The sequence below is a fragment of the Lynx rufus genome, unplaced genomic scaffold, assembly GCF_022079265.1.
Source record: "Lynx rufus isolate CCGP_SWC_20201006 ecotype Redwood Valley unplaced genomic scaffold, mLynRuf1.p SCAF_6, whole genome shotgun sequence".
NCBI lineage: Eukaryota > Metazoa > Chordata > Mammalia > Carnivora > Felidae > Lynx > Lynx rufus.
Genome location: NW_025814878.1, coordinates 121216606 through 121239151, shown reverse-complemented (window position 1 = coordinate 121239151; position 22546 = coordinate 121216606). Strand labels below are relative to the sequence as shown.

General features: G+C 48.5%; 1 protein-coding gene across 2 annotated transcripts in view; it reads left to right on the top strand.

The window, feature by feature from the left end:
* The window catches only part of SLC22A23 (solute carrier family 22 member 23), a 182385-nt gene that overhangs the window by 139957 nt on the left and 19882 nt on the right, over window positions 1-22546 (top strand). For both annotated transcript variants that reach the window (XR_006966230.1, XM_047102594.1), the window contains exons 5-6: window positions 11394-11521; window positions 21174-21276. Coding sequence is in view for 1 of the 2 variants with exons in the window: in XM_047102594.1 (XP_046958550.1) it covers window positions 11394-11521; window positions 21174-21276 (231 nt within the window). In the remaining variant the exon portion in view is untranslated. The remainder of the gene's footprint in view (window positions 1-11393; window positions 11522-21173; window positions 21277-22546) is intronic.

The window sequence follows — 22546 nt, the reverse complement described above, 5'->3', positions numbered from 1 at the left end:
TAGAAGAGGGGCAGAGAGAGAGAGAGAGACAGAATCCAAAGCAGGCTGCAGGCTCTGAGCTGTCAGCACAGAGCCTGATGTGGGGCTGGAACTCAAGAACCACGAGATGATGACCTGAGCTGAAGTCAGATGTTTAATCAACTGAGCCACCCAGGTGCCCCACAAAAGCATTTTTTAAAATCATTGGGTTATCAGTACCTTCCTTAATGGGGGGCTCAATAAAAATTTGTTAAATTGATGAGTTAATTTTGCTTCTTGTCATTGTTAAAATTATTTCAAAAGACCCTTAAATTTTTTTTGAATGTTTACTTTTTAGAGAGCGGCGGGGGCAGGGGGGGCAGTGTGCAAGTGGAGGAAGGGCAGAAAAAAGGGGGACAGAGGATCCAAAGCAGGCTCTGTGCTGACAGCAGAGAGCCCAATGTGGAATTTGAACCCATGGAGTGTGATCATGACCTGAGCCGAAGTCAGACGGACGCTCAACCAACTGAGCCACGCAGGCACCCTGACCCTTTTGATTAAATTTTATACACAGATACATAAATATATTCAGTCCAGCGATTATCAGTCTTTTTTCTTGCCCACACACACTTGAGGGACCCAACACTTTCTTCCGTCAAAAACAGTTTTATTTCAGAAGGGGGTCAAAGTACCACATGCTGAAAACTCTATTACTGGTAAAATAAGGGCCGCAGGGCTCCCTGCACAGCAGGAGGGAAACGGAATTCAGTTATACCAACAGTAAAGTCACTAGAGAAAATGCTTGCCTCAAAGGAAAGTGTAAGAGGTAAATCATAAAAAGCATATAGCCTCTGGGAGCTTGAAAATGTGCAATAATTATTTTTACAGGTTATCAGATAGTTAATTTGGGGAGACTTCTAGGAAATTTAAAGCCAAAAAAAAATTACTCAAATCCCATTTGTCTACCAGTTATCCAGATGGCGGGAAGATTAGGTAATACTTGCCAAGGCAAGTGTGTAAATAAAAATGGTAGCCCACATTTCGATCGTAACAAATTGAATGAGCAATTAAAGGGGAGATCAAAATGTTCTCTGACTTGGTGTTTGGGGATTTGCTAATGGCATGGAATTTTAGGGAACCCTCAGGCAAGAGGCTGCCCATTTTTAATTTGTGAGTTGTGCAGAGATTATGTAAAATAATAGGAACCCCTGTGGTCAACAAAACCACTTCCTCTTCAAAGTGGAGAAAGCCTGGTGAACGTGGCAACAAGTGATCCTTAAAAACCACGTGCTGTGCCAGAGGATATAGCCTCTGCTCTAAAAGCCAGTGTTACCAACTCCTTTGTCGCACTGTCCCCACACCTGGAATGTGCTGCAACATTCCGTCTCACTACCCTCTGGAAGCTGGGGTGCTTCAGGCCAGCTGGAGGAGCACTGAGCCTTGGAACCAGGCAGACCTCGGGCGGTGGGGGGGGGGGGCCAGTGTGTGCACGCATGTGCATGTACATGCATGCATGTGTGTCTTTTGTGGGAGTGGTGGGGTCGGACGGCTGGGAGCAGGCAGAAAGCAGGTAGATGGCCTCCCAGTGACAGATGTCTAGTGCTAGCTGCTAAGCAGTTGCCCCCCGGACTGCTGGCAAGTGTCCACGTGGACAGGAACAGAGAGTGAGGCCAAGCGGCCCAGCCCCGTCAGCTGGCCACTCTGGCAAAGTACATGCCTGGTGCTATGAAGTGGGGGTTCCGGACAGATCAGGATGACCTCACTCAGTCTCAGAGACTGTTTCTGTTGAGGTTGGGAGGGTGAACGTGCTAATAGCAAGAAGTTGCTTTCCAGAGTCAGGTACAAGGTCAGGGTGGAACCGGCAGGGGCCACCCTCGTGATGAGTCCATGAATGTGTGGCCTCCGTGGGCTCCTTTGTTATCAAGATAGGACCCAGAAGGACAGAAGCAGATTCTGGGGGAGAAGGTTGACAGGACTCCCTGGACAGACTGCTACGACAGAGGTGCCAATAAAATTCCAGTTAGAAGCAGGTGCCGCATAAAGCCTCTGTTGCTTCTGCCTACTTCTCTCCTCCAGTTGTTTTCCAACATCACAGTTTTTTTAGTGTGATTTGCAAAACTGCCTGCCAAATTAATTCCCCCTGTAACATTATGTTTTGAATGCCCTGGGTGCCTTATACTTTCTGTGGCCTCATAATTGCTTACATGGATAAATTAGTAAAAGGAGCTGAAGAAAGAGAATATAAAGAGGGAGAATGTGGAAAAAATCAACCCAGGTACACTCAAGGCTACAGAATCTTTTTAGGTGAATTCCAAGCATTCATCTGTTTAGAACGTGAGCTGAAGGATGTTTTCAATTTATCACAACTGTTAAGTATTCTGGGGTTGCTTATTTAAAAGGCTAGCTCTAAAGACATTTTAGTTACTGACTTCATTCTGCTTGGCAAAAACGTAAAGCAGTGTTAGAATTTGTACAGTGCATTGCCCTGATCAGTATCTTTTTTACCTTTCAGAAGAAGGCAACAGTCACCATTAGCCCCATGAAATAAATCTAGAGAATGTTGGTGCCTGGTAAGGCCTTGGTGTCATTCCATACCCCCCACTCCATTCTATAGATACAAGGAAACTGAGGTCTGGAGGGTGATGTGATTTGCCCAAGGTCACAAAACTAGTATATAAACACAGGGTTCCTGATGTATTTCCTCTATAATTTTTCTGTAACAGAAGAATTATGGCTCTTAGGTGGATACCATTTTGGAAAACATTAGAGACACAAAGTTCTGAGTTTCTGTGACAGATAATTAAGTGGAAAGGCCATGTAATTATGAAAGAATTTTATATTCTACAAAGAGATTTATATGAAGAGTTTATTTGTCTCGGGAAAACTTTGGGGTTTAACCATCCTAAAAGCCAATTTTTATTTGATTTCATGATACTCATCCCTTCTCACTTAATTACTAAGTTTAACTCAAATCATGATTTAAAGTTTTGTTTAAAAAGAGCTCATTTAGGGGCGCCTGGGTGGCGCAGTCGGTTAAGCGTCCGACTTCAGCCAGGTCACGATCTTGCGGTCCATGAGTTCGAGCCCCGCGTCAGGCTCTGGGCTGATGGCTCGGAGCCTGGAGCCTGTTTCCGATTCTGTGTCTCCCTCTCTCTCTGCCCCTCCCCCATTCATGCTCTGTCTCTCTCTGTCCCAAAAATAAATAAAAAACGTTGAAAAAAAAAATTAAAAAGAGCTCATTTATATTCACTTGCTATCCCCTGAATTGAACTGACTTAATTTTATATATATACATACATATATGTACCTATGTACACACATGTATATGCATACATACATATACACATGTGCATATGTATGTACATGTGTGTACATATGTATATATGCGTGTGTATAAATATATATTAGACAGAACTAAAGTTTTAAAAAAATCCAAGTGAAAGCTTGTTTACAGGAACCAAGCTTATATTATTATAAGAGCTTTGGACCAGAAACTTAAGATATTCTCCCAATTTGTAACTCATTCAATTCTAGACTTTGATTTTATTTTTTCTTAATTTTGAGAACCTTTTCAGGATTTTATGTGATAACTTGGTGATAATCTAAAGTACCAACAGCTACAATTACCTCTAAATCAGAAGCACCCTTAGTACAGTCTGAGATTTTTTTTTCACATACACATTCAGGGAAACCTGACTTCTACAAAGCCTTTCATGACCCTTGTGTCCTTCCCTCTACATTGGATGGCCTAACTGCCGTAAGCTTTTACCTGTAAGGTGTCTGTTAAATGACATGTTTTTCTCTGCTGGCAGGTTGATCATGCCCCGTATACATTTATTCCATGAATGATGTAATGTTGTACTTGACATTGTGAAGACATACCTCTCCACGTGTATCGCCCTAAAATTAATACTTGAAGATAAAATTAATAAGAGTATTAGCTGTTAATCTTAGTAACCTCTGTCCTATATTTCCTTTATGAATAAATATTCTAGGACAGTAATTTAAAGAGTATAGACATGCTTTTAATGTAGAGAATTGCCAAGTTGGCGTCTCATCAGAGCTGGTGTTAAATGTATTAGGAAGAAGACAGCCTAGATAGTATACTTGTCTGTGTCAGGTTCTCCAATTGGGTAGAAGAAATATGTGGTTTTATCTTTAAATGTGGAAGAAAAATACTGACTTCGTAGTATTAGGAAAGGATCACAGTATTGAGTTTTAATTACTGATTCTACTGAGTGACTACACAGGTTACAAAGACCAACGTGCAAAAACAGGTCAATGAATGTAAATCAGATGGGCTTATGACTTAGCCAAATAACAGAGAAAGCAGGAATGAAGGCAAAGATAGGAAAGCGTATCAGAAACAACACATGACTGTTAAATCATAGAGTCTTGTGGTCTGAAAAGCATGTGGTGAATTGGGGTTGCTGGAGAAGCAGATAGGGTTCTCCTTGTCTGAATTGCTCACAGACACACAGCTTTGAAGAACAACCACCTCATAGTGTCAATTAGGCAAACACAGAAAATTTATCCGCCTATGATGACATGGTAATATCAGTTGTGACGCTATTGGGAAAATAAGGTTTATGAAAATAAATTTTCCATATACCTCTTTAAGAGTTAACACTTTAGGGGCACCTGGGTGGCTCAGTCAGTTGAGCATCTGACTTTGGCTCATGAGTTTGGGCTCTGTGCTGACAGCTCAGAGCCTGGAGCCTGCTTCAGATTCTGTGTCTCCCTCTCTCTCTCTCTGCCCCTCCCCTGCTCGATCTCTGTCTCTCTCTCTCAAAAATAAATAAACATTAAAAAAATTTTTTTAAAGAGTCAACACTTCATTGTAGCTATTTGGTGGGCATCTTTCTTTTAAAAGTTTTTTTTAATGTTTATTTATTTTTGGGACAAAGAGCACGAGTTGGGGAGGGGCAGAGAGACAGAGAGGGAGACACAGAATCTGAAACAGGCTCCAGGCTCTGAGCTGTCAGCACAGAGCCCAACACAGGGCTCGAACTCATGGACCACGAGATCATGACCTGAGCCAAAGTTGGACACTTAACCGACTGAGCCACCCAGGCGCCCCTGTAGGCATCTTTCCAAAATAGATTTTCCTGGTTTTGAAGCAATGTGGTAAACAGCATGACATGCAGAAAATTACACTGATCTAGAGATCTAAAGACCAAGTTTCAGGTCTGACCCTGCCACTGATGTTACCCTTTTCCCCCAGGAGGGCATGGCAGAGGCTCAGCCCATGTGCTTGCCCTGAGGAGCTGAATTAAGTGCAAATGAGAGACACCCCCCTCAGACTCCGCGGTTTATTTTTGTAACTTTGCCTTTTCTTGGTGGGTGATGAGAGGGTTTACGTCATGGCACTAGGCACATCTGTGTTATGGTGGGATGAGCCTTCACGGCACCTGATCAAGGTTGGAACATCTGTGTTTTCCCATGTTGGCTGCTGTCCTGCTGTCTTTCCCAAGCCGGTGTGCACCCTCTGCTCCTTGGCCTGGGGCTGTCTAGACCACGGTTGTCTGAACGGGAGCCTCAGAGTTCTTTGAGGAATGTCTGTGTTTCAGTGGATGGCCTCTGAAAGCTGCAGGTGATTGAGTCAAAGACCCTTTTCACTTGACTGCTGATTCTTGGCTTTTTGTGGAATAATTGAGGCCACGGGTGAGTGACCTATAGAACGGTGGTTCTGTCATGTTCCAAGTACATGCTGGAAAATGATGCTGCTCAGCTTGTTCTGATGTTGGACCAGCCTTGTGTCAGGTGCCCCCAGCCCACAAGTAGGAAGTTAGTGTAGGTCATATCTAGGACCTGGAGGTAGAAACCACTATGCACACATCTGAGGGTGATGCTCTCTGCACCACTGATGCAGTCTGGCAGGAAGGGAATTTTTGAGGGTGAAACTCGCATTTGTCACTGAAAGTGGGGGCAATGCAATATAGCAGAAGAAACACCAAGATCTATCAGTGTACAAGTGCCCACAGTATGATTGGAAGGATTCGCCCCCACCAGGCAGGTGTATTTGCCCCTGGAGGGGAGGACGACAGGAGGGCGGAGGCCTTCTCGAGGGCACCAGAATTGGGGGAAGGGTTCCAGGAGGGCTGGAATGCTTTAATTTTTTAAGTAGAGAATGGATTTATCTGTGATTTGCTTAATGCAAAATGAATTTCATAGCCCAAGCCTTTGATCCAGTCTCCCCAGCTGTAGTTCGGTGGATGGTGGCCTGCCTATGACTGCCAGGAGGCCATCAGGAGAGCCAGACAGGGCGCTGCCTGTGTCATTCAGGCAGGCACTTGGCAGGTGCCCCGCACCCCCCTCATCATCCATGTGCAGCTCCACCCTCGCCCGTCCCAAATTCTGAAGTGCCCAGCCCCCATCCCATCTTCAGCTACTCAGCATCAGATATTCGATGCTTCTGCAGTGAAATGTTTGTGCATTCATGAGGAGCTGTGCCTGAGACTCAGAATGCTCGTATCCATTAGGTCTGGTTCTGCCTCTGGTGAGGCCAGGCCAGTTCAGGCTTCATTGCCAAGTGAATTAAATCAGTAAGGTTTTTGGATTTCAGAACCTTTGGGATTCTGAAATTGTGACTGAGGAATCAGGGACCTTCTAACCATCCTGATGTAGCTCGGAGAAGGCCTCAGAACACTCCATCATTTGCCTTGGGGCGAGAGGCCCGTCAGACCTGTGATCTTCAGCAGAGAGAGGATATGTCTGCCTGACAGGGTCCTCCATCTGCCCTTACTGTGCTCTTTGCTCACTTCCTTTGCAGGGTTTAAGACCAGAGCAGGTCGAGTGGAGACTTCAGATTTGCCTACATCCTTCTTGCAGAAGCCCTGGGGTTCATTGAACCACCTGGCTTGGAGCGATCCCAACCTCTCTAGTCATGGGTTCAAATTCACCTCTGTCACTTACCAGCTGTGCAAGCTGGACCATGGGCCTGTACTTTCTTTGCCTCAGTGTCCCCATCTGTAAAAGAGGAATAATAATAATAATAATAATACCTCATACAGAGCTTGAAAGAATTAAATGCTTGCAGCTTTTGAAACTTCCTGCTCTGCTCCTGGGGGTTGAGGCAAGCCATTTGCTCCGTGGACACTTCCTTCTTCCGGAGCCACGGCCTCCCCCAGCAGCCATCTGCAAAGCTATCTCCCGGAGAAGCCACTGTGGCTTTTCTGCCAGGTTACCTTTCGTGGTAGCAGAAGTCACTCTCACGGCCACTTTCTCACCATATCTACACAGGAGGGGACACCAGGCAGACGTGGCCGCCCACTGCCTGCTGTGCTCTTTTATTTTTGTTGAAAATGATCAATTTCTCTAAGGTTCAGCTGCATTCCTTCCAGGTCCTGGGCTGTCAGCCGGCTTTTTAATTTGCATGGTGTTATTACATTATGTACTTGTCAGGAGAGATTTCATTAAATTCCCATAACGTGGCCACACTACATGTTATCCAAACTAAAAAGCCATCTCTGGGCTTTCTTAGAGGCCGATGGGCCAACAAGTTCTTTATGACTTTGCAGTAAATTTAAATATGTGGAGGGCATCACAAAACTTCATTATTCCATACATGTGCCCGTCGGGCTTGTGGTTTTCTGGAACACCTGAGGAAGCATCACTAGAACGGTACCTCCTGAGCTGCTGTCACCTGAACACCATCTGGGCATGTGGAGTATGTTTCCTTGCCGCAGCCACTGAGGTTAAGGATGTGGGCTCCTGAGTCAGACTGCCTGGATTCTGATCAAGCTCTGCCACTTAACTAAAGGTCTGGACTTTCTGTGCCTGATTGTCCTTATCTGTGAAATGCAGGGAGTATTATTCTACCCCATCAAAAGCTTGACAGAGCTTAGTATGTGGGAAACATGCAGAAGGGTGCCTGGTGGTCGTAAATCCAGCCCTAGGGAAGGTGGTTTGCAGTGCCATTTGCCACTGGCAGCAGGGTTGGGTGGCTAATGGGAGCTGGCCCGTGTTCTCAAGCTCAGGTCTCCCCAGAGAGCACTGCTTCTTCACTGCAGGTCCTTCTGGTCAGACGGCCGCCACTCATGAGACTCCAGGGCACTCAGGAGCTTCTGCTGCCTGGGTCCTGCCGCTCTCCCTCTCCTCTCTCTTCTCACCTCACCCCCAGCATTACGTTTTACCATCTTGCAGCCCCACCCCCCGCCAGACCCATGCTGTTTCACATCCTGCACCTCTTCTTGGGGTCCTGTCCCCACACCCCTCCCACAGTCATGCTGTAGTACCTGCCCGTCTCCCTAAGGAGCCCAAGCACAGTGCTGCCCGACAGTCTTCCCTGCACCTCCTTTCTACAAGTGCTCGCTCTCCTTGGCCCCGGTTGTGTCCCATACTGCACAGGCTTCTCTCCAAATCACTTATAAATAGTGTATGTGTGTGTGTGTGTGTGTTTACTTATTTACTTTGTCCATCTACCTGTTTATTTACAGAGATCTCCTTGTACAAGACTCTGACGTTGTGGTCAGGGATACATCCATTTGGGATGATCAACACATATTAGAAAAAAATACTTTGGTGACTGAATGGGTGTTTGAGCTCCAGAACAGGCCCACACCCACCTCTTAAATGCAAAGATCATGCCATACATTTGCAAAGGTGCTGTCCTTGAAGCCTCTTCCACAAGCTTTGCAAGTCTCAAAGATTCTCCAGGAAGAATCTTCCTCATTGTCGTTTCTCATAAAGGGTATTTAATTATTCTTAGCCATTTTTAGTTACCCAAAGTCTGTTGTCCTCAGGCACGATTTGGGTGTGACAAAACAAGTGATAGAGGGTGACGGGGGCAGCCAGCCGGGTGGGGCAGCATCCCTGAGACCCATAAGCCTCTGCACCGCCAGACTGCACGTGACTCCTTCCCCATGGGACTGTGGTCTCTGTGGCTTTGAAACCTGGGGAAAAAACCTCTTCTCCTGAAGGGCAAGGGCTCTGTGGGTCCTGATAAGAGGTGAGCAGCTGTCCTCACTGGAGTTTAATGCCTAGACTGATGGGATTTCAGTAACAAAAATGTTGGCTTTTTATGCGTAATGCAGGGCTTTACCTTGAAGACAAAATGGCATCAAATAGACATCACTTCGTATTTTCCCACAACTGTCACCTGCCTCCCATTCAGGGATCAAAACTGTTCACAGTGAGCATCTCCCTACAGTTCTCCACACCTAGCCCTACCCTATTGGCAAAGCTTTAGGGTAAATCGAGGCCGAGGACCTCAGCGTGCTGGGGACATGCAAACCTTGTGTTCTGGTGGATGACGCTCCTTGCTTGTTTACTGGCCCTGTGCCTGGATCCCTGGGCACCTGGGGATCGGCCTCGGGGTAGAGGTGAGCTGTGCTCCTCCCCACTGCTGCCTCCTGTGCTCTGGGCCCTATTCTTCTCTCATCATGCTTGTTTATGGTCTTGATTTTCAAATTCCGCTCCCTGCTGTAGAGTTCCATAAACATTGGATATAAATTATTTTCAATTATTTTAAAAGAACTCTAAGCTTTCTCATGTTGTATACCATATTTTACACTTCAGAGACCACCTGCAAAACCACCATGTTGTCAGAGTAATACATTAGCTGGTGTCCTGGGATGCCTTTTAACAAGATTCTCCCAAAGTGGCGAAGCATATTTGGACCACCTGCAAACGTGCCCACGTGAGAAAGGCGGCAACTGTGTGCTGGTGCTGGCGATGGGGCCTGTGCGCTGCCCCCCACCCTGAACGGCACACCGTGGTCCACGCGGCCCCCTGGTCCCACGCTGAGGCCACAGCCATGCGGCGCCAGCGAGGCCCTGCACTGTCGCTGTGCCCAGTAGTCAAGTGCCATGGCAGGTGTCCCGCCACGTTGGGGGCTGTCGTGTGGGGCATCCGGAAATGGGGGTGCTTCTTGGCTGGCCTGAGGCTCTCTATCCAGCCTCCCCAGCGTTGTTTATAGAAGCACCTTGATCAACACACAGGTCCCCACCATCACCCGCCGTGGGGCCGGCCACTCAGAATGGCCTGTGCGAGGAGTGCTCTCTACCCAAATCAGGACCTAAAATCTGCAGTCAGGAGCAGCTTAACCCACTTCTCAGAGCTCAATAACTTGATTAGACAGATTAGAGGATGCAGAAGATGAGCTTGATTTAATAGTTGTGTTTGGGATCCTGCATGAAGAAATGGAAGATTTACAATCCAGCTTCTGGATTACTTTAATTAGAGGCTCTCCAGAGCTAGTAGTATGGCCAGCGTGGAGCAGTTACAATAGTAACGTCTCAGCAGCATTCGCCATGACTCCTTGATACTGTGTAACTTAAGTAAAGTATGGTGATAGCCGGAGCCCTGGCCTGATTTCTAGCTTTTGCTTTTCTCCCTATTAGGGGGGCCACCTCCTCTATAATAAAGGTCTAAGGGAACATAGGGAACCCCTGTTCCTGCACGTGCTGTCTGTGGCCGCTTCTGCATATGGCAGAGTTGAGAAATTATCACAGAGACCTCGTCGTGTGCGAAGTCTAGAATATTGACTTTCACCTTGTACAGAAAAAGTGAGCTGACCCTGCTCCAAACAGGCACGTGGTTCTGTTTGGCTGACTTGTAAATGTCGTCATAAAAGGAAACTTAGAAAGTGCTTTGATAATAAAACACTAGTGTTTTTGTTTTTTTTTAATTGGGATCCTCACAAGATTTCAGACTAAGAACAAACAAGGAATCTGTTGCTAATAAAACTTGAAAACTGCTGTCTTGCAGCGTCATCTCAGAGTAGTGTGGCATGTAGTTAGCAGCAAGATGAAAATAATTCTATAGGCAAGTCCTGTGAAATGTTCGAAAACTGAAAATAACTGTCCAGTTGCTCGTGCCGGGCATTTTTTAAACTTAAAATAATTCTATTAATGTTTGTTTTCATGACAACATATAACAAAAGCATCCCTTCAACAAACTGCTTAAACATGCTTTAGAAACGCATAGTTATTTGGAAGAGTTCACACTGATTTCTTGATATAATTGGTAGGATGTTATTCCTATGTGCCACATTTTAAAAATCGTAAGCTTTATACTTTTTTTAACTTTATTTTTGAGAGAGAGAGAAAGAGAGAGAGAGAGACCCTATGAGTGGGTGGGGCAGAGAGAGAGAGAATCACAAGCAGGCTCCACACCATCAGCACAGAGCCTGATGCGGTATTCGAACCTGTGAAATGGTGAGATCATGACCTGACCCGAAACCAAGAGTCAGACACTTAACTGACTCAGCCACCCAGGCGCCCCAGTTTTATGCTTTCTCAAAAAAACAATTAGACACCGTCCACTGCTATGGTTTGGCTCAGGAGAGTCCTGAGCATTCACTGGCCTTCACTCGACGTGGGTAGGAATGAACACCACCCACCTGTGAAGCTTCCAGGCTCAGGACAGAAGCTGTGCTTCTGGATGCCCTGCAGAGTTGAAGACATTCACCAATTCCCTTTGTCTCTTTGAAGGATATTCCCCGAGTCCCTCCGGTGGCTGATGGCTACCCAGCAGTTTGAGTCTGCAAAGAAGCTGATCTTGCACTTCACACAGAAGAACTGCATGAACCCTGAGAGTGACATCAAAGGTGTGATGCCCGGTGAGTACTGCTCACATCAACCCTGCAGCCCCACCCAGGTGGGGAGAGGTGCCTCCCATGCTGGACCAGGAGTCATCACTCTCCTACCAAGCAGCTTCCTTAGCTGTTTATCTGCAGCCAAACTAGGAATGTGGGTGAATTGAAATTCTCTCCACCTTCCTTTGGAGAGAATTGGATTCTCTCCTGATTGAGTCTAACACACTGTGGCACCCCACATAGCCTCTCCAGACCCAGAAGTGAGGCCCGAGCCTAATATGCACCCAGCTGTCAAGGAATATTTGGGAGGGGGACAACCTGAGTCTGGAACACAGCCTTGCCTGGCAGCCAGGTTTATATACCAGCAGAGTCCTGGCTGGGGGTAGGACTTGTCTGTACTATGTCTGTTTTCCCTAGCATGACCTTCATAGATGCCATTGTTGGTTTCTGTCGTGACCCGTTTGTTGGGCATCTGAAGCAGTGGAAAAGTGAAGTATTTTAATATAGCAGTTCAGATCCATAGAATTTGTCTGTGCCAGGAGCATCACCACAAGCTAGATCGGGGCTTTCAGGCTGGGGATCCTATATTAAGTATCACCAGGACATCATTAAAATCCATATTCTTGGGGGGTGCCTGGGTGGTGCAGTCGGTTAAGCGTCTGACTTCAGCCAGGTCACGATCTCCCGGTCCGGGAGTTCGAGCCCCGCGTCAGGCTCTGGGCTGATGGCTCGGAGCCTGGAGCCTGTTTCCGATTCTGTGTCTCCCTCTCTCTCTGCCCCTCCCCCGTTCATGCTCTGTCTCTCTCTGTCCCAAAAATAAATAAACGTTGAAAAAAAAATTAAAAAAAAAATCCATATTCTTGGGCCCCTCCCTGGTACCCAGAGATTCTATCCAGTAGATTTGGAATAAGCTCTGAGAAGCTGCATTTTTAATAAGCACCAGAAGAAATTCCGAGGTACATGGCACACCAAGTCCTGATAAAACCAGTCCCAAGCTCTGACCCACTGCAACAACCTGACAACCTGGTGTAGACAGAACTGTTGTTATAAATTTCCCAGGAAAATAATCTACAGGCTCTAAGACAGAACATGCACATCCCCCTCTGCATGATCTGAAATTCTGTCCAACAGATATTTTCGAAACACCTGCTGTGTATCAGGCATCAGGCACTGTTCTAGAACAGAGAAGGAAACAGGCAAAGCCTGGCTTTCGTGGAGCTTACCGGCAAGCAGGGGAAGGCATGCAGTGAACAATTAAGTGTATAATACATCAGGAGGAATGAATGCTGTCAGAAAAATCCAGAGTAGAGAGATAGAGGGTGGTGGTGAGGGGTCACATTCAGATGCTCAGGGGGAGCCCGGCTCCAAGGTAACAGGTGAGCAGAGACCTAAGTGCAGGAGAATGGACGTCTCCATTCACAACAGGAAAGGAACATAGGAAGTCTGAATCACACTGGCTAGGAAGGGCTTCTGGAATCATCTATTCCATGGTTCTTAGGCTTTTAATTAGACTCCTGATTCAGGTCTGGGGTTCATGGTCAATAAAAGTCCCCCAGATGCTGCTGCTTAACCAGGTGGCATCCTTGCCTTGGCCTGTACCTATGACCTGGCAGATGGGGACAGCAAGGCTAGGCAGCCTCCACCTATAGGGCAGGCTTGATCTGCCAGGCACTTCAGCACAGGCAGTAGAGTTCAGGAAGCCTGGAACCCTTGCGTTACTGGATTGAGGAAGGACATGAACCAGGTCTGCTTTACATGAAGAGTACTGAGTGCTCGTGCTTTGCAGAGGGACATCTGTGGTCCCTTTTTATCCAGTGGCAATGATAATAAACAGAATAACACTTACATAGTGCTTATATGTCAGTCACTTTTCCAAATGATTTGCAAATACCAACTTCTATTTAATATAGAATCTAAGTGCTTCACATATATTAGCTTCTATTTCTTCACAATAGTCCTCTGAGAGAGGTACTAAAATTATCCAGAATTGCAGGTGAGGAAACTGAGGCACAGAGAGGTTAAGCATCTTGCTGAAAGTCAGACTAGTAAGTAATTGAGCTGGGACTTGAACCCAGGAAGTCCAAGAGAGGCAGCTTCACTGTGCTACTTCTGAGAGATCAGGGGGAGCTGAGAGACAGAGATACTACTGTAACTGTGGAGAAGAATGAGAATTGGATTCATTTCCCCCTTGGGGCCATGTTTGCTCATTTTGGAATGTCCAGCCATCTTCCCAAACTTCTCTGGGCCACATTCATTAGCAGGTTCATGCTCTTAAGTCTTACAGTATAATTTGTTTCTGGCATTTCCCTAATTAAATCACCACAATCCACTTCTTTCCAGTTAAAATATTGTCTGGGAAAAGCTTGTTTTCTCAATACTAATTACACTGATTCATTTTCCTCCTATTTTTGGCAAGTGGTATTCCATCTTTTTTGCCTGTCTTTGCTTATGAGTTCTGCTGCTGTTCCAGCAGGAGGCGGGGGGAGAGGTAGCTTGATGCATGTGACTTTCCCCCTCTTGGGAGGGTTATCACTGCATTCACTCCCAGGGGATACATGTTTCCCCTCTGCCTCTGGAGTTCTGCTCACTCCCAGCTGTCAAATGCGTTGAAGCCAGTGCTGGGGGAAGGTAGGTGAAGTCTGCTTCATCTGAATTGGCCACTTCCAACTTTCTTAGGCTGGCTTGTTTTTCTGCTTGGAATCTTTTTCCCATCACCTCATCTCGTCCACCTGCCAATACCTGTCCCTTACTGGGACTCACATTAATGAGTCTTCTTGTCTCTGACCTCACTGCCCCTCCCCTCACATCACCTGCTCAGAAATCCCTCAGCAGTCTCCAGGGGCCTTCCAGCTAGATCCCTAAGACCTTCACTGAAGTTGCTCAGAGACCCTGTGTCACCTCTGCCTGCCTCTCCAAGGCGCTGCAGCCCGCATTAGGCTCTCAGAATACACCGAATGCCTCCCCTCTGCAGGGCCGTCCCCACACTGGGTCCTCCTGCTACCCCATCTATACTGTGGTCAGCTCCTCAGGGACGAGGTCAGACCTCCAGTTAGGTGTTTTCCCCCATCATTCACGTGCAGCTGTAGCTGACCAGTTTCTGTGGCTCCTTGTTGGGGCCGATCACCCTGCCATGGACGAGAGCTGGCATGGCAGCCTGGGTGTGCAAGGCTGGGCTCCCTTGCATCCTGGCACCAGCAGCAGACCTGACACGAAGCAGGCTTGCCCTGAATGTCTACTGAACAATTGAATCGAGGCCTCCTGCAGTCCAGGAGGGGGCAGGGCAGTTTCACATGGGAATCGGCCATGGCTGCCGGACACCTCACCTCTGGGTAGATGAGAGTCTCAGGCCTGGATGCATATGGGGGTTGGGGTGGGGGCAATGCTCATGCCCCTGCCAGCACATCCTTTTGCATTCATGCTAGAAGAAAACCTGACGTTCCAGAATTATCCATGCCCTTTCCTCTTTTAAAGCCCTCTTGGTTTATCTTTGAACATGTCAGCTTTCCCCAGCAGAGTTGATAGCTGAATTTAGGTAGATAAGCGGATGTGCCTCCTGAGTGTCATGGTCAGTGTCATTCCTGCAAACATTAGTGTCACAGAAAGCGACCAGGAACCGGCATCTGTCCTCACGTCCTAATTCCCAAGACTTTCAGCGTCCTCTCAAGAGTCCGAGTGCTGCTGGCCCCAGCTGTGGCCTGTAGACTGCAGCCCACCGTGAGAAGACATCTTGGAGTCAGACCTGTGCTCAGCCCCTGGCAATAGTAACGGTAACACAGGCAGTCATTGGGCAGTGACTCTGCAGGCGTGGGTGACACTCTCCACCGGCATTTGATTCTCACCAGAGTCTTAATGAGGTCAGTCGTCACATCATCCCTGCTTGACATATGGGGATGTGGGGCCCAGAGAAGCTAAGTGCTGGGGAGCACTGCTTCTTGCTGCTGAGGTGGCTCCATGTGGAAGGAGCAAGCCCCGTGCGGGGAGTGGGTGTCCTCTGTCCTCATGCGTCAGGCCCTCTCTGGGAAGCACCCCCCCCCCCCCCCGGAGAAGCCCGCCTGGCCCAGCATTGCCGGGTGGGAGGCTGAGTCCCAGCATGAGGCCCATGTGGGGCTGCCCCCTGCCCTTCTCAGTTATCAGGCTTGGAGTCTGCCCTCACTGCCCCCTCTGTCTTGTCCATCTGTTCGGAAACTGAGGTGAGAAGAGGGTCTGTGAATTACTCCTCAGAGTCCCCAGGTTAGGTAACTTGCCCAAAGCCACACCACTAGAGAGTGATGACACCAAGGTCGGCCCAGGCAGGCTGACCCCAGCGCTCTGATCCTAACCTGAGTGGTTACAGAAAATTTCTCCTCCGGGCTTCAGGCCAGCTGCAGTCACGTGCACAGAGAGGGAGTCGCAGAGGTCAGCACTGCTGGGTCACTTGTCAAAACTTTGGGTAGATTTTGAAGAGAGAGCTGTGTGAGGTGACTTCGCTAAGGTCCGTATAGTCGCTCTCATCTGCTTGCTTCTGAAGCACTTATCCAAATGGCCAAGTGCCATCATTTCTAAATCCACACCTGAGGACTGAGGGGCTGTGTGGGGGAGACAATGGGCGCCTTCTCTACTTCTGAGCTTGGGCCTGGGCCTCAGAGCCACTGCCTTGGAGCTTCTAGTGCATGCGATTGACAATGGCTGTGATGGGGGTGGGGGACTGCTGTGCTGCTCTTCCTCTTCCTCCTCCTCCTCCTCCCCCTGCTCCTCCTCCTGCTGTTCCTCCTCCCCCTGCTCCTCCCCCTCCTGCTACTGCTCCTCCTTCTCCTGCCATTCCTCTTCCCCCTGCTCTTCCTCCTGCTGGTCCTCCTCCTCTTGCTCCTCCTCCTCCTCCCCCTGCTCCTCCTGCTCCTCCTCCTGCTGTTCCTCCTCCTCCTGCTCCTCCCCTTCCTCCCCCTGCTCCTCCTGCTCCTCCTCCTGCTGTTCCTCCTCCTCCTGCTCCTCCCCCTCCTGCTGCTGCTCCTCCTTCTCCTGCCATTCCTCCTCCCCCTGCTCTTCCTCCTCCCCCTGCTCTTCCTTCTGCTCTTCCTCCTCCTCCCCCTGCTCCTCCTGCTCCTCCTTCTCCTGCTGTTCCTCCTCCCCCTGCTCCTCCTCCTCCTCCTGCTGCTCCAACCCCTGCTCCTCCTGCTGCTCCTCCCCCTCCTGCTGCTGCTCCTCCTTCTCCTGCCATTCCTCCTCCCCCTGCTCTTCCTCCTCCCCCTGCTCTTCCTTCTGCTCTTCCTCCTCCTCCCCCTGCTCCTCCTGCTCCTCCTTCTCCTGCTGTTCCTCCTCCCCCTGCTCCTCCTCCTGCTGTTCCTCCTCCCCCTGCTCCTCCCCCTCCTGCTACTGCTCCTCCTTCTCCTGCCATTCCTCTTCCCCCTGCTCTTCCTCCTGCTGTTCCTCCTCCTCCTGCTCCTCCCCTTCCTCCCCCTGCTCCTCCTGCTCCTCCTCCTGCTGTTCCTCCTCCTCCTGCTCCTCCCCCTCCTGCTGCTGCTCCTCCTTCTCCTGCCATTCCTCCTCCCCCTGCTCTTCCTCCTCCCCCTGCTCTTCCTCCTCCCCCTGCTCTTCCTTCTGCTCTTCCTCCTCCTCCCCCTGCTCCTCCTGCTCCTCCTCCTGCTGCTGCTCCTCCTACTCCTGCTGTTCCTCCTCCCCCTGCTCCTCCTCCTCCTCCTGCTGCTCCAACCCCTGCTCCTCCTGCTGCTCCTCCCCCTCCTCCTGCTGCTCCTCCCCCTCCTGCTATTGCTGTTTCTTCTCCTGCTACATCTGCTTCTCCTCTTCCTGCTCTTCCTCCTCCCACTGCTCCTCCTGCTCCTCCTCCTGCTGCTCCAACTCCTGCTCCTCCCCCTCCTGTTATTACTGTTTCTTGTCCTGCTACATCTGCTTCTCCTGCTTCTGCTCCTCCTGATTCTGCTCCTCCTCCTCCCGTTCCTCCTCCCCTCTTCTTTCCCCTACTTCTCTTGTCTTCTCCTTTCTATAACTGTTGCTTTCCCAGTTTCACCCGTAATGCATTAACAGTGCACACAAGCATCAAAGCACAGCCAGTTAATCTCACACCCCCATCCAAACAAACGCAGATTATCGTCTGTGTGTGCTGTCCCTGCATCTCTGAGCCTGGGCTTCGGTGCACTACCACCGTCTTCTCCCTGTGCTATCCTCAAGAAGCACGGTTTGGCCCCTCACCTGGATCTCTTACATACATAGAGGTCATGTCTCCTTCTGCGTGTCTGCAAGGACACCTCTCCCTTCTACAGCTGTTTGGTGGGGGAGCCAGGACAGTCTTGGTCAGCCAGAGCACTGGGCTAGAAAGGCTGCCTGCCCACCAAGGGTCACATGGGGCTTCATCTGCTTCCTTCATTTGGGCCTTGTAGGGGCATTGTCCCGCTTAATAGCTGAGAAACTGAGGCACAGAGCAGCTTTCCCAAGGAAGCTCAGCAAAGAGAATCAAAAGTGGGATTCTGCCAGGTCTCTCAGACTCCTTGCTGTATCCCGGGTTAGGTTGTGACCAAACATGCAGAGGAGAAGGGGCAGGGAAATACAGGGTGGAGTGGGAGCTGCTGGCTTGTCAAAACTAAATAAGCCCCACTTGGTTTTGTTTTGAAATTATTCTTTCTTTTTTTTAATGTTTATTTTTGAGAGAGAGAGAGAGAGAGAGAGTGAGTGAGTGTGGGGGAGGGGCAGAGAGAGAGGGAGACACAGAATCTGAAGCAGGCTCCAGCCTCTGAGTTGTCAACATAGAGCCTGATGTGGGGCTTGAACCCACGATCCATGAGATCATGACCTGAGCTGAAGTCAGACACTTAACCGACTGAGCCACCCAGGCGCCCCATTTTGAAATTTTTCTAATGGCTGTGAATCCAGAGGGTCAGAGAGCTTGGGAGGAGAGACAGGGAGAGGAAATGCTTTTATCAGTCATTTCCTTGGTGCTCAGAGTCTGATCAACTTGCACTTCCCCTTCCTACTCTCATATAGCCACGTTCAGGGACTTTAGGACATCCCTGGTTTCTGTCTGATGACTAGAGAGACAGAAAGGCCTCCTGTATTCAGTTACCTTAGGGTGTCTCAAAAGTCATCTGATGTTTCTCACAACTCAGAGATGGGGGATTTTTGTCCCAGAGAAACAGACCTAGTGCTGAGGAAGCTTTATGTTGTTATTCATAGGCTGGTAGGGTATGTAACAGAGACAACATGTCAATAGCTCCAGACAGGTTAATCTAATTCCATTTAGAATAATGCAGTTACCCCTGTAGACTACAGTCAGTTCTTTAGACCTTGGGCTCTACAGTTTAATCCTATAAAAAAGAAAAATTAAGTCACAATTGAAATTGCTGCAGTTTCTTTAAACATCTATTTCATATACAATAATGTATTAGCAGTTAGGTTTGGACCACATTACAAAAAGAGATTTTAACTTCTGTAAACATGCTAATAGACATTTAAATTTTCTTCTTGGATGACTTCCATGGTGAGCAAGTGTGGCTATTATAGTTGATTCCTGATGAGTTTTATAACCGTGAAGATACTAAGATCATTGGATCCCGCATTATCTGTTAACCGTAACCTTGCCATGCTCTTTAAAAGTTTTTTAGTGTTTTAGCCATGGGGAAAGGATGTTTGTAAATCAGATTAGTCTATTTTTGCAGAGGGGAAAATAAAGGTTCCGAAGAGCTTGGGAGTCGAGGGGGATCCATAGATAGACACCCAAAGTGCCAGCTGTTCTGGCTTTTGCACACGCCTCAGGCTTTGCACCTAAAAGTGGGAAGGAAGAAAGGTCTGGGAACTCAAGTGGCATGGCATCCCTTCGACATCGAAAAGGTTTTTCCTTTCTCCCTTCAATGCCCCAGCTGGTGACATTGATCCAAAAAATTTTTTGTTTAAGTAACTCCTAAAGCCTTATGGTTAAGCAACATATTTCCCTTCAAACTGGACCCAAGGAGGTGGAAGAGGCCCTAGGAAGTGCCAGAGAGCACATCAGTAGCAGTCCCCATGCATGTGGCTGCTGCAGGGTCTGTCCCGAGGTAATTCTGTTTCCTCCAAGCACAGAAGCCCTGCCCTCATTAGATGGGGCCTTCCCACCCATACTACTTGGCTTTGTTTGTGTTTTTGTTTCTTTCAGTAAACGTATTTTGCAATAATTTTAGGTTTACAGAAAGGTTACAAAATTAGTACAGAATTTCTGAATATAGTCTCCGCATTGTTAACATAATACCATAGGACCTTTGTCACAGTTGAGAAACTGCCATTGGTAGAGTAGTGTTAAGCAAACCCCAGCCTTCATCTGGATGTCGCCAGTGTCTCCATTAATGACTTCCTGTTCCAGGATCCCATCCAGGATCACACTTTGTTGTCATCTCCCCAGCCTCCTCTGGTCTGGGCCTCATTTCTCATTGCCTTGACAGTCTTGAGGAGCACGGGCCACCCAACCAATGGGTTAGGTCTCCTTTTTCTTGTTGAGCTCCTGAGTAGAGAGAATTACTCCCTGAGGATCTGCTGGGCTAGGAGAGCACGGAGGGGCCTTGGGGGCTGAATGTATGGCATTTCTGCTTGCAGACACAAGGGCAGATCCTGAAGGCTGGGGCATTTCTGTGTTTTGACCCTCCCTGTTAAACTGCCAGGTTGACACCCGGGCTTCAGCAAATGTCAATGTGGCATTGGAGCACTAGTGGACTCTGTTCAGAATGGCTTTCAGAGCTAATTTGAGCCTCATGAGGAGTTCTGTCTAATAACTTTGTAGTTGGTCATATCACTCTGAGGCAGAACACTGTCATGCTCAGCCCCCAAAGACCTTTGACTGTTAACTAAAACGTACATATACACATATGTGCATACACACATATATGCACTTCTGTGCATACGTGCTCATGCATGTGTTTATTTCTCTTTCCAAAGAGATGCACACCCTTAGGGGCCGCATCAGAAGGAGCAGCTACAGCCACAGCCACTGTACTTCCCACCTGTGAAGTTAAGGAGCATATGAGCACGTGCTTCTCCTGGTCTCTGAACAGTGGGTGAGGTGGACAGATCAGACTCCACACAGAAAAGAACTGCTTGTTTTAATACGACCTGAACCTGATTAGTGCCTCTGTAACCCAAAATGTCATTTGGGTTTGTTTGTTTTTTTTTTTACATGTTTTAAAATGTTTATTTTGAAAGAGAGAGACAGATCATGAGAACATGAGCAGAGGAGGGGCAGAGAGAGAGAAGGAGAGAGAGAATCCCAAGCAGGCTCTGTGCTCTCAGTGCAGAGCCCGATGTGGAGCTCGATCCCAGTAACCATGAGATCATGACCTAAGCCTAAATCAGGAGTCAGACACTTAACCAACTGAGTCACCCAGGCACCCCTGTCATTAAGTTTGGTACTCAGGCAAAGTGGAGTGAGTCTACACTCATTGTTTATTTGTATGTACCCTGCCTCCCTCGCAAGAAAGGCTTTACAGTGAAAAGGTACACTTAGGGTGTGCCTCGGCTCCCTTCAGGCCCCGTGGGGAAATTTGAACGGCAAAGTCAGTGTTTCTGTGAATGCGTTTTCTATCCTGAGAGCCAGACCCTATCCTCTGGCTTAAAGGGAAAAAAAAAAAAAAAATTGCCCCTTTTCATGATGCCCCAATTCAGGAACGCGTAGGAGGCTGCCTATCCAGGGTCTTGCCGATGGGTCACGGGTTCTCTTTGTCTGCAGAGCTGGAGAAGGAGCTCTCCCGGAGGCCCAAGAAGGTCTGCATCGTGAAAGTGGTGGGAACCCGGAACCTGTGGAAGAACATCGTGGTCCTGTGTGTGAACTCGTGAGTCACAAGAGGGACACGAGCAGGGTGGAGGTCAGGGAGAGGCTGGAGAAGAGAGTGTCTGGAGGAGAGGCCAGCAGGGCCCTCCTTCTCCCACAGCTGCATCTTGAATTACAGCCACAACTCGAGGGCCTCTGGTCAGCCCAGGGCTTCGCGCTTGACCACGGGGCCCTGGATAAGTCTGATAAGCCCCAGGGTCCCTTGTAGACCAAGAAGGTCTTTCCCATCTTGACTCACAGCTCAATAACCCTGCCCTTCCCTGACCACACAGAGTGGCCCTCACTCAGGGTCAGAGGTCACCTCAGGTGAGGGAGGATGTTAACTCTCATTTGATGTTAGAGACTATTGGAGGGCAGGGGGCAGGGTTTGCAGTCAATTTTGAAAGGCATCAGGACTCCTGTCCTGGAAAGAGAGAGACCCAGAGTCAGGGCTCTGTTCCTACCATTCCCCACGGCTATTTCTATCAAAGCCACTCCACTTCATCAGTTCTCGATGTTGGGGCTCCTCCTGTCACCCTTGTCCTACAGACAAGGACATGGAGGCCCTAGCCACTCCGTTGGTCAGGGCCCAAGCCCTCAGGCTTCAGCCTCCCTGCCCAGAGTCGGCTCCAGACATGGCCACCATGCTGCTGTCCAGTCTCAGGCAGATGCTGGCTAGGCTAATGGGACCATTACAAATGGAATGCCTTTTCCAACTTTAGTTTGGAAAAAAAACACAAATTGTGACATAGAGGAGATGCCAAGTTTCTATTTTAATGCTTCTTGTTTGGGGAAAGGGGGATCAATCTCTCTGACCTTGTTATCTTAAAATTACCTGTTATGATCCAAAGACTTCCTTCTTACCAGAACAAAAAGGCAATTTCTCTGAGACCTCTGTAGGCCAAGAGACAGAGAAAGTCATCTGGGATCCCCAGAGATTAACCGAATCTCCCCAGTTGCAAGATTATAAAGCGACTGCCCCAGCAGGTCCTTTGCTGAGTATGTCCCACGTGGAAATGAGTTCATTTGGCAAACAGCAGCTTCCCCTGTGGGGGCAAGGCTCTGCCGCAGTTGACCTTGATGCATCCTCACAGTTTGATGAAAGCACTTTGATTTCCCCAAAGCACGGAAGTGGGGGTTGGGAGAGAAGGACATTTGTCACTCTGGGGTGGGTGCCGAGCGCTGATGTAACAGATGCGCTCCCGCAGCACTGCCCATGCCCTGAACATGCACTTGCAGCCTTCCAGGTGCATGGGTGCATTCGTAACCCCCGTCTCCCCAAGTGGACATCT